The sequence below is a fragment of the Myotis nattereri genome, assembly GCF_964212035.1.
Source record: "Myotis nattereri genome assembly, chromosome: 3".
In the NCBI taxonomy this organism is placed as follows: Eukaryota; Metazoa; Chordata; class Mammalia; order Chiroptera; family Vespertilionidae; genus Myotis; species Myotis nattereri.
Genome location: NC_138077.1, coordinates 92,982,360 through 92,994,065, shown reverse-complemented (window position 1 = coordinate 92,994,065; position 11,706 = coordinate 92,982,360). Strand labels below are relative to the sequence as shown.

At 39.9% G+C, this 11,706-nt stretch overlaps 1 protein-coding gene across 1 annotated transcript; it reads right to left on the bottom strand.

The window, feature by feature from the left end:
* Positions 1-1,764: 1,764 nt before the first annotated feature.
* LOC308515411 (glycogenin-1-like) lies at positions 1,765-3,089 on the bottom strand (the record flags this gene model as incomplete). The annotated part of the gene is made up of 2 exons (XM_081086009.1): positions 1,765-2,398; positions 3,058-3,089. The coding sequence occupies 2 exons, from the start codon at positions 3,087-3,089 to the stop codon at positions 1,765-1,767; spliced, it is 666 nt and encodes a 221-aa protein (XP_080942135.1).
* Positions 3,090-11,706: the final 8,617 nt, after the last annotated feature.

Sequence of the window (11,706 nt, the reverse complement as noted above, 5' to 3'; positions counted from 1 at the left end):
TTGTGGTCCCTATTCTATAACTTTCTCAACTGTCAACGAAGTACAATTAACATGTTTATTGATATGACAATATGTCCCACTGGCATAGATTAATAAGAAATACTTGAAAAACTTCAACACTTAAACCTTTCAAAAATTTTTTAAAAGGTGATTAAATGAAACATCTGTTTATAGAAGATGTTATCTCTAGACATAGTTGTTCCTGAAAAAATTTTAAATATGGGATGCCAATCTTAGCTTCATCATTTGTCCATACTGTCCTCTTACCCTACCTGTTTGAACTCTTACACTTGTGAAGAATGTAAGAAATAAAAATAAATTGGATACTGAAATAGCATTTCCCCATCTCACTACCTCTACTCCCATGGTGATTCCTCCTATTTATCTCTCACTTTCCCTTAGTTTTAGAACTAAGATTTATTATTTTCTTCTGGAGGATATGTTCTGGCTCCCTCCTTATTTAGACAGAGCTCTCTGTATTTTCATCTATTGTATGCATATCTCTATTATAACCATTGAGTTATAATGTTTTTATTTTCATATATAACTAGACAGATGGACTGGACTCTGTGATATATATGTAACAGTAATAAGTGTTTGTTTGTTTGTTTATTTATTTATTGATTTAAATTTGATCTTTATGCGAGATCATGTGTTCTAAGGCCTCAACTTCCTGTCCAGGGAGAAATGCAACTCACTCTTTTGAAAAAGAGTTTTTGTTGATCTTTTTTTAGAGGGAGAGGGAGAGAGAGAGAGAGAGACACTGATGAGAGAGATGCTGCCTCCTGCCTGCAACCCAAGCATGTGCCCTGCCTACCGGAAATCGACCCTGTGACCTCTGTGTACAGGAGGATGTTCAATCCAGTGAGCAACACAGGCCAGGCCCAATTTACTCTTTTGAAGGAGAACACACTCGAGTACCAGTCATCAGTGGTCACTGCTGATATTCTAATTGGCAGAGTCTCTGCTGCTCTCGGCCTGTGTTGGACAGGAGAGTCTTAGCTGAGGCTAGAAGCCTGATGCCTAAAATACAGTCTCCTTTAGTAAGTCATTCAGCCCTGATTACCTGATAGTTTATATGGGCCACTACCCAGCAATTACTGAAACTTTTTTTTTTTTATGGCAATAAGTCTTTATTTTTCATATAAGGTGCCACTGCTGTTTTCAGATATACAGAACTGAATAGAGGCATTTAGCATGCTGCCTCACTGTACATGGAAAACTGGGGCATCTTCAGACACTAAAGTGAGGGAAGAAAATGGGTTGATGCCATTTGTTGATGGGCTTATGCATCACTCAGCAGTGTTACAGGCTGTCTTCACCTGAAAGCAGAACTGTAATCACTCAGGCAGCTCTGAACAATTCTGAAATGCATGTCTACGAAGGAGCAACAGCATGCCAGAGACAGATACCATGTCCCACTCTGAAGGGAGACTGATCTGGCCCCTGGCTCAGGCCATTTTAAGAGCTGATATAGTCATCTTAATAGTTTGAGTTTCCCTCACCACATATGTTGGCAATCAGCATAACAGAATTCCTGAAGCATCAGCTGAATAATCCCCAGTTTAAAAAACAGGCCATTGTCCATATAACAATTGCTACTTCATAACTTCTGCTCAGTTATCACTTGTCCTACAAAAAACCCCTTATCTGATGAATTTTAGTGAAAGCCTCTAGCAACTGTAACAGACTCAGCTCTAGATAATAAGTATGAGAAAAAAGTGCCTGTGAAGGGGATGTGTCCGTGGAAAAGTGGCATTGTTTCTATTGGAGGAAAGTGTCGAGTTTCCTCTTGATGTTGTCAAAGGAATCTGCTCCCATGTAATCAGCCTGGCCCTGTTCCCACCTCTCCTTCCGTTCTTCTGAGGATACAAAAGGCTGTGCCGTAGTCGGGGTCTCCCCAAGGGACAAATGTGACACAGCTCCGGAGGCATCTTCCACATTGAGGTGTGGGTGGGTGTCTGAGATGAGACCAAACTGCTGCAGCAGAGGTGAAACGCTGGTGGTGAAGATGCCCCACCACAGGCTGAGGAACTCAGGGTGAGTCATAGTGGGATCATGTGACTCACTTTTGACACTTTTTGTTTTAGGATCATAGGTGTAATTCCACGGTTTGATTCGTCCCAAGAAATGCACAACTTTGGCATTTGCACCAAACGCTTTAAATGCTGGGAGGTAGGAGTATATAGAAATGCTGCTTAGGTTATAAATAAATAGCAGGTGTTTTCTGATATCTGTTGTTGCCCAGCTGCTAAAAAACATGTTCAGTAAACCCTGGTCCCCACCATCAAAACTACCGTGCTCGGAAGCAACACGCAGCAGCTGGCTGTATGTTTCCACTGAAGGATGATACACAAAAGCTCTGGAATTGAAGCAGTCAGGCCACCCAGGGTTTTTTCTACCAAAAAAAAAAAAAAAGAAAGAAAGGAAGGAAGGAAGGAAGGAAGGAAGGAAGGAAGGAAGGAAGGAAGAAAGAAAGAAAGAAAGAAAGAAAGAAAGAAAGAAAGAAAGAAAGAGAAAAGAAAGAAAGAAAAGGAAATTATTCAAAACTTATTTTTCTTCAAAATAACAACTGCATTCATTTCTAAACATGGACAATTTTACTTTCTAGGACCTTTGAATTTCATTTGCTCTAGGACTCTGGGTAGGGTTAAATCTTACATGCTTGCCAATTTTTACTCTGTTCCTCAAACACTGTTAACAACCTCCTGGATGGAGGGGAAAAAACAAACAAACAAAAAAAAACGTTTAACAACCTTATTAGTATGGAGGAGTTGCAGGCTAACTTTGGTGTGAACACTTGTATAATTCCCACCTCTTGAGTGTCAGTTTCCCTGACCGATTTAATCAGATTAGACCTCTTAAAAGGGGTCTAGAGGTCAGAGTCAGGGGAAGTCAGAGAAATTTAAAGCTGTGTCAGATGCTCTTCTGCTGACCTTAAATGAGCAACTTGCCATGCTGAGGAGAGGGCTATGTGCCAGTAAATGCAGGTGGTGCATGGGATCTGAGGGGCACCCTCATCTACTGTTAGCAAGAAAACAGTGGCTTCTATCCTACAGCTTCATGGGAATAAATTCTGAAAGTGGCATTGAGCCTGGAGAAGGACCCTGAAATACAGATGAGAACACAGCTTGGTTGACTCTGTTTTTAGCCTTGTGAAATCTCATCAGAAAACATAGTTACATTGCTTCCAAATTTTTGACCTACAGAAATTGTGAGGTAATGAATATTTTTAAAGCTACTGAGTTGGTAATTTGATATGCATCATAGAAAGCTAATATGGAGATTTCTTATGAGAACCAGGGGAAAAGGGAATTAATATCTCAATATCTCAAGGAGCTGCTATAGTATTCATGAGTCATACTTAATTTTAATTTCATTAAAGGTAGAGATTTTATCTTATTTGTCCTTGTATCCTCCATATTAGCCTAATATCTGAATGATAATGAGACATAAATTTTGGGTACATTTATGGATAATACAAATATAATAATATTTTAATAGCTTTAATTATTAAAGAGGGAAATATTTGTGGATGTTTTGAGGAAATAGCAGAATTGAGTCTAAGACTTAACCAGAGTATATATTCCTACCAAATTTATTAGTTTTAGCAAAGGAGAGTAAAATCAAACATATAAAAGGGCAAGTATGGTAAATTAACATGCACTTAATGTGACTTTATCACCACATAATGAGATAAGGACAGTCATCTAATTGCCTTTCTTACTTTGGAAAGAACACGTGAGTGTATGAGAAGACTTCTATGGAAGACTTCTATGTCTTAGAAGCATTTATATATAACACAAAATAAGGACACTTTAACCTTTAACAGTATGAAAGAATACACACAAATGCACACACATCCATAAAATGAATTAACTGAAAACTAGTGTCCCTGGAAATGCTTTTTGAAGTAAGGAATGTGTGAACACGAAAGGCATGGGAAGCAGTACAATGTAATGTTATACAGCAACAAAATCTAATGCAATTCGAGACTTCATACAGAGAGCAATCGCATCAGGGAGTAGGAAGGCAATAGTTCCTCTTTACTAAGTTCTTGTCAGAGCATTGGGAATACATTGCACGTTCAACCCTGGACTTTCTAGGCAGAAAAATAAATTCATCAGCTCCCTGAGAGAAGAGGAGCTGAAGGTGGGGTGTTAGAAGAATTGAGGCATTTGGCAAAAACAAGAAAATAACATCTAATTGACCCAAATCATCTGGAGTAGGTAAAATTTTCTTCTGTTACAGGGAGAGTGTAGTCACAGAGGACACTGAAGAAATTATGAGAGCAGTGCTTCCCAAAGGTTACCTTGAAAACAATTTCTTTAGGGATCTTAGTGGACTCTGAAAAGCAATTCAAACTTAAAATTTTCTCCCCAATGACCTTTCTTATCACTTCCTACACTTTATCATATTATTTAAAATGGTGGTTCTTTCCAGGGCTTTATCCTTCATTTTGATAAAAACTATAAGCTACTTTATACAAAAATTTATCCAAGTTTTATTATTATTATTGGTATTACTGTTGTTATTATTAACAACAATGGAAAGATTGATGATCATACATTCCAGGAAAGTAAACAATGCATGTGTTCTTTATTAGCAGATGATAAATTTGTTAATTTGATTTATACAATTAAAACATAAAAATGTTATGATGCAATGCATATCTTTATTGCATTTACAGTTGCTGTAGGGAAATCTAGTAAATGGCAGGATTCAGTTCCTTAATATTTACAAATTTTCCAATTCTAAAATCAATGAACTAAGCCATTGTTAGGTTCGGATGGTCTTTGGCCTCATTTTTACACCCACGGGCTCAGTCAGCAGTGTTTTTCCTGGGGGTAGATTTCTTTTTAACTCCTTTAAATTTTAACATTTATTAGAATAACCGATGGATTGAATGGGTCTTTATTAAGGTATTGTTTAAAATTCTTAAAAATGCATTTGTTAAAATGTTGATTATTTCCTTCATTTGTTTTCATGTAACACTTGGTGCACTTGTTCTATTTTTTGAAACCTTCAACCTTAATGGGTTCTGGGTTATGTCCAAAAGAAGTAAGCCTGTTCAACATGGATTTGTCCTGAGGAGGCTCTTTCAGGTTCCTGTGAGATGGATTTCTTGCATTCCAGTCTAGTAGTAGAGCAGGGCATGGTTCCTTCTTCCTCCTCCCCACCTCCTTGTACAGCTTACTCTTCGGAAGGGGAAGCTATTCAAAGTTATAGCTTGCTTCCTTTGGGTCTTTAGCGCTAGCTGTTACCATTTTGTCTGTAGTGGCTGATGCGAGAGAAGTGTATGAAATGCAATTGCAAGCTTTCAAGAGCAGAAGGATTTGGCTGCCACAAGAGGGCTAAATGGTACTCCTCAAGTCATCTTATAAACAATTGTGTTTCTGCTTAATATGCAGGTAAAGTTTGTTTAAATTGCATTTTCTTTGTAATAACTTATTTTCTTTTAACTCATTTTTATTAGAAGGAATTCAACAGTACATCTTAATATCACTATACAATACATGTTTGTGCTATTTATATCAGTTGTGAAAACTGATAAATGCAGAGGGTTACAACTGGGATGAGTGAAGACAGTTCTTAATAAACCACTTCTTAGTAAATCCTTCACTTTAATTTTTCTCATAAATTCTACTGCCTGTACAACCTCAAATCCCCTTTGGTGGGAAATGTTTTACCTTAGTAAAATCCCAGTTAAAGGTAAGTTGGATTTGAAATTTAGTGCAGTCAATTCAATTTCAATGTGATGTTCATCTTTTTAATAATCTCTATTATCCCATCATTGGTGAAACGCATAGCTCTAAGATGAAGATATGAGGTTGTTTATTCTCTCTCAATTTTTTCTGTCTTCCCAGGGCTTGCTCCTTATCTAATGGCAAGAGGAGAGGAATTAAGTAAAGAAGATTTCTTATGCCACCATCCTTGGTGAGTAGGTCATCTTCTATATTAGTAATAAATGCTGTTTATTTTGTGAGTAATTATGAAGCTGTAAAGGCATGGTTGCTGACTCCTCCTATTGGTCCCAATAGTGACATAGTTCATGGCTCAGCCTGTGTGAGGTATGATGTGTGAGGTCCTAGCAAGCCTTGCTGGTGAGCACCTCCTTAGACTTTTGTGGTTCCTTTAGAGATGTGAGTATATCTCCTGGCTATTTCCATGATGGGGATATCACACCACAGTCCTCAGATGAGCCCAATTCCCACCAATTCCATAGTCGCTGATCTCAACCATTTGTCAAGCTTCCAATTCAGAGGATAGCATGTCATCATGTTTTAAGATTTTTTAATGGAGCAATGAGTAACAATTATGGATAGATATTAATATATCATTGCCAATTCTTGATTTTGATAATTGTACTCTAGCTATGTAAGAAAATGTCCCTGTAACTTTTTGTTTGTTTGTTTTTAAAACACACAAATGTTTTGGAGCATAATGGGTGTGTCAGGTTGGCATTTTACTTTCCAGTGACTTAAAAGAAACATATATGTGTAACACTTTTAATTTTTGTTATTAAAAAAAAAAAAAGGTTTCATAGGCAACACAATTTACAATAGCTAAGATTTGGAAACAGCCTAAGTGCCCATCAACAGATGAGTAGATTAGAAAACTGTGCTACATCTACACAATGGAATACTATGCTGCTGTAAAAAAGAAAGAAATATTACTATTTGCAACAGTATGGATGGAACTGGAAGCATTATGCTAAGTTAAATAAGCCAGTCAGAGAAAGATAGATATCACATGATCTCACTCACTTGTGGAATATATTGAACAACATAAACAGATGAATAAAAATAGAACCAGAGATATAGAAACATTGAACAGACTGTCCAACCTATAAGGGAAGGTGGGGAGTGGGGGTAAGAGATCAACCAAAGGACTTGTATGCATGCATATGAGCATACCAATTGACAGATAGTAGGGGGATGAGGGCATGTATGGGACCGTGGGAGCAGCCGGGGAGAGGTCAATGGGGGAAATAGGATACTCATGTAACACTTTAAACAATAAAGAATTTAAATTAAAAAATAAAATAGTAGAAAAAGGTTTGAAATTAAAAATCTAATAAAGCATGCATGCATCCATTTTCCTTAATATTTTATTTATTTCTGCCTGAAAATTATTATTTTCTTAGGTTTGCTTTTGGTCATCTATCAAGAAAATAATTTTTGCCTCTCTGGAAAACTGATTGTTTTCCATGGATTTAAGCAAGAGAAGATCAAATATCAAAGTAGACTAAGAAAAATATATGAATTCAATAGCTAGTCTCAATATCTATTTTCTCTTTATTTCTGGGTGAACATTTGATGATGTAGAAAATACCTACCAGAATATGTACCAATTATGTCTTCTGCAGAAATGTGTTTCTTCATGAGTTTATCCATGGATGATTAAGAGTTAACTGTGCATAAATAAGCTGTATATTAGAAGGTGGGAAGAGAGCATCATGACCTGCAAGGCAAGCTTATTTCTTTCCTATTTGAACAATAAAGATTGTTATTTGAGAGCAGAAATTTTGAATTAATATTTATCAGGTATTAATCTTCACCTTAAATATTTTGAAATTTTGTTGTCTATAATTATGTCTTGATCTATGCATTAGTTCTTCCATATTTAGATTCTTACTTAAGAAAGGGTTCATTAGATTGTCTATTATAATGTCAACCTTCCTATACAATAAAAGCCTAATATGCTAAGCGTCCGGTCATCCAAGTCATCCATTCAACCAATCAAAGCGTAATATGCTAATGATATGCTAAGGCTGCTCAACTACTCACTATGACATGCATTGACCACCAGAGGGCAGACCCTACAACCGGTAGGTGAGCTTGCTGTTGGGGTCCAGCCGATCCAGACTGAGAAAAACAGGCCGGACATGCCCTGGATCCCTCCTGCAGTCCCTCCCTGGCTGGCCAACCTCCTGCATCCCTCCTGGGCCCCGATCATGCACTGGTGGGGTCTCTCGGCCTTGCCTGTGCCCTCTCGTAATCCAAGACCCCTCAGGAAATGTCAGAGTCGGTTTTAGCCTGATCCTGCAGGCCAGGCCGAAGGACCCCACTGGTGCATGAATTCATGCATTGGGCCTCTAGTCTACACTAATAAAAGACAAACATGCAAATTGACCAAACTTTCGCTAAGCATTAAGCCACGCCCACCCGCCAATCAGAGTGGCTATATGCAAATTAGCTAAACCAAGATGGCGGTTAATTTGCATATACCAGCTGGGAGCGAAGACTGAAGACAATATGGAAGTGAAGCACTACAGAAGGGAGCAAAGTAGAGGTGGTAGAGACAGGAACAGAGCCAAGGCTGTGGAGATGGGAGGCGGGAGGGGAAACCTAGCCGCAGTGTCTGGAGGCGGGAGGGGAAACCCAGCCGCAGCGGCTGGGGGTGGCAGGGGAAACGCAAAGGCAGCAACTGGGAGTGGGAGTGAAGTCCGCCTCAGCGAGTTTTGCTCCCTTCTCTGCTTCACTCCAGCCACAGGAAGCCCTATTCTTGCAGGAATCTTCCAGCAACAGGCTTCCAGTCCTATCTAATAAAAGAGAAACATGCAAATTGACCATACCCCTGAACGCTTCCCATTGGCTAATCAGCAGGATATGCAAATTAACTGCCAACCAAGATGGCAGCTGGCAGCCAGGCAGCTGATGCGAACAGGAGGCTTGCTTGCTCCAGTGACGGAGGAAGCCAAGGTTCCCGGCCTGCAGCAGCCCAGCTCTGAGCTCCGGATGCAACAAAGTTGCAATTATAGAAGGTAAACAAGCTCCAGAAACCTGCTTTCAGCCGGCAGCAGGTTCAGAGCTTAGAGCGGCAGTGATGGCAACAGAGTTTCAATTATAGAAGCTAAACAAAGCCCAGATATCTGCTTTCAGCAACCGAGGCCTCAAGCTGGAGCCAGCCTCAGAGCTAAAGCCAGCTCTCAGCTCCAGTGACAGCCATAGAAAGTAAATAAATCCCAGAATAAAAAAAAAAAAGAAAGAAAGATAAAAAGGAGGGGTTGGGAGCTTCAGTCACCCTCCAGCTTGAAAACAGCCATCAGCCCGTCATCCAGGCTGGCCAGGCACCCAAGTGGGATCCCCACCCTGATCCGGGACACCCTTCAGGGCAAACCAGCCAGCCCCCACCCATGCACCAGGCCTCTATCCTATACTACAGGCAGGGTGGGACAGCGCGAGCTGCCATCCTGGCCCCATGTGCTGCCCTGGTTAGAGGGGCATAAGCCCTGCCCCCAGCCAGGAACCCTATGTGCCACCTGAGCCCCAAGCCAAGACCCCCGTGCTGCCTATGCCCCGCACTGCTAAGCCCCACCCCCAGCCGGGACCCTATGACTATTGGATAGCGGGAAAGTGCCGCTGGGCCCCGGGTCACTGTGGTGATCCGGCCATCGGTAAGTAGAAAAGTGTGGCTTGTAGGCAGCCCCCAGCTGCGCCTGGTCAGGGAACAGGAAAGCCTGGCCTGCAGGCAGGCCCCAGCTGGGCCTGCTCCCCCATCGCCATGGCGATCCTGGAGCAGGAAAGCCCAGCTTGCAAGCAGCACCCCCATCCTGGCCATAGCTCAAGGGAGAGTACAACATGCAGTGGAGGCAAGGAGCCTGAGAGATCAACACAGAGGGGCTCCTGCTCCAAGCCTCCATGGTGTGGCTGGGGGCAGTCCCCCAGCAGACACACACACACACACACACACACACACACACACAGTGCCTGCTCTGAGCCTCCAATGTGGCTGGGGGCAGACCCCCAGTGGGGACACACACACACACACACAGCAACTGCTTCAAGCCTATGTGGAGTGGCTGGGGGCAGGCCCTAGCAGACACACACACACACACACACACACACACACACACACACACGAGACGCCTGCTCTGAGCCTCTGCTGCCAGACTGTGGCCATCAGTAGGACATCCACTGAGGGCTCCCAGACTGTGATTGGGGCAGGCTGGGCTGAGGGAACCCCCACCCCCCAGTGCATGAATTTCATGCACCGGGCCTCTAGTTAAATTATAAAACAGGAAAGGAAGTATAATTGTTAATGTACAGTTAACCATACCTATGGAATTTTTATTCCTGAGTTCATAATAGCTATTTTGAAAGTATTTATACAAGCAGATAGTTCATGTCAAGGTTTTCTTTCTTCAATTAATTATTTTTTAAAAAATTTACTAGGTGGTTGATAACTCAGCACCTGCTGAGATAAATATTTGTAGGTTAAATCCATGAAAAATCAATGAGACCCTTTGTGGTTGGCAGAAATCCTATATTAACTATAAGTTACAGGAACAACTCTTTTATTTGGTTTTTGTCTTCTGAGCCTTCCTATTTTTGCTTTTTCTTTATGTATTTCAACATGGTTTTACAGAGATAAATTCAGGTCAGATGTTTATGTGTTGTTGTTTTTTTCAAGATTACTTTCCTTAATGATATTTAAATATTTTTATGGACCATATGATTTAAAAATAATCAAAGAGCACCAATTCTAAGGATGACTGTAATGTAAGATTTTTGTACATGCTTCTATGCTACCTGTTATTGTCCTGAATTTTTCAACCCAACGTTATGATCAAGGCCACTTCTCCTGATATCTGGGCTACATGATGGAGCAGTAAGAGAAAAGCCACATTGAATAATGTAAATGCCCATCAGCCTTCATTTCAGTGAAACAGGAAGTCCAGTCACCGTGCTATTCTCTGAAAGCACAGAGTGATATTAGATATATGCAACTTTTTATTAGAACCCCAGTCTTGAGAAATTCTTCTGAAAGCTTTGGAAGTCTGTGCAGTTTTTAGCAAACATTCTAATTTTAGGAGATTTGGCAGAATGTTTAATTACCAGAAGGAGATCATGCTATTAATCAAATTTGGAATTGCTATCATTACAAATAAATGATTGTAGGCAAATTGAGGATTTAATTACTTCTTTCAGAGGCAACATTCTGTTTGTTTTTCTTTTGAAATCATCCCCAAATGAAGACAGTGCAATAACATCTTGAAGGAAGTACTGATAAATCTCTTTTAATTTGTTCCATCCCTTTTATGATTCTACTCCTATTAAAAAGAAATGGCTTGTGGATAAGAAAGCATCCAGGATTATGGCAGAGTCAGTCTCCCCAAGCGACTGACTGACTTGCAGCTTGGCTCCAGTGAAAGATGATTGCGTCAGATGCTAGTTATTTTGCTGGCTCTCATGTACTTTAAACTCCGTAGTTGAATCAACTTTTAAAAGGATAAAATGGTCATAAAACTCCAAGAAATCTTATTAATTTTGTAGTAGTCTTAAAATCGTACCAAAGGTTTTGTTCACTAAAGCCACTGCTTTGAGCAAATCAGAGAGGGTTTTTTTTAAGGTGCTGATTGGAACAGAGGCAAGGCTTTCTCTGTTTGCTGTGTATGAAATGAGAGATACAGAGATGAGGGATGTTTTATGTAAGTTTTTTGAGATACACACATATGCATATACACATATATGTATACATATATGCATAAACATAAACAACAGTATAAATACCAGTGAACGAAAGTATAAAAGAGCCAGTTGAGGGAAATTGTGTTTATGCCTGTGATGAACACCTACGTAACCTTAGCTATCATCAGAAGGTACAGAAATTCCACAAATTTTTGTTTATGAAAAATTTCATATAATTTAGGATTAATTATAGGAATCAATAATAAATGAATTCCTGCTGGTAAAGAATAAC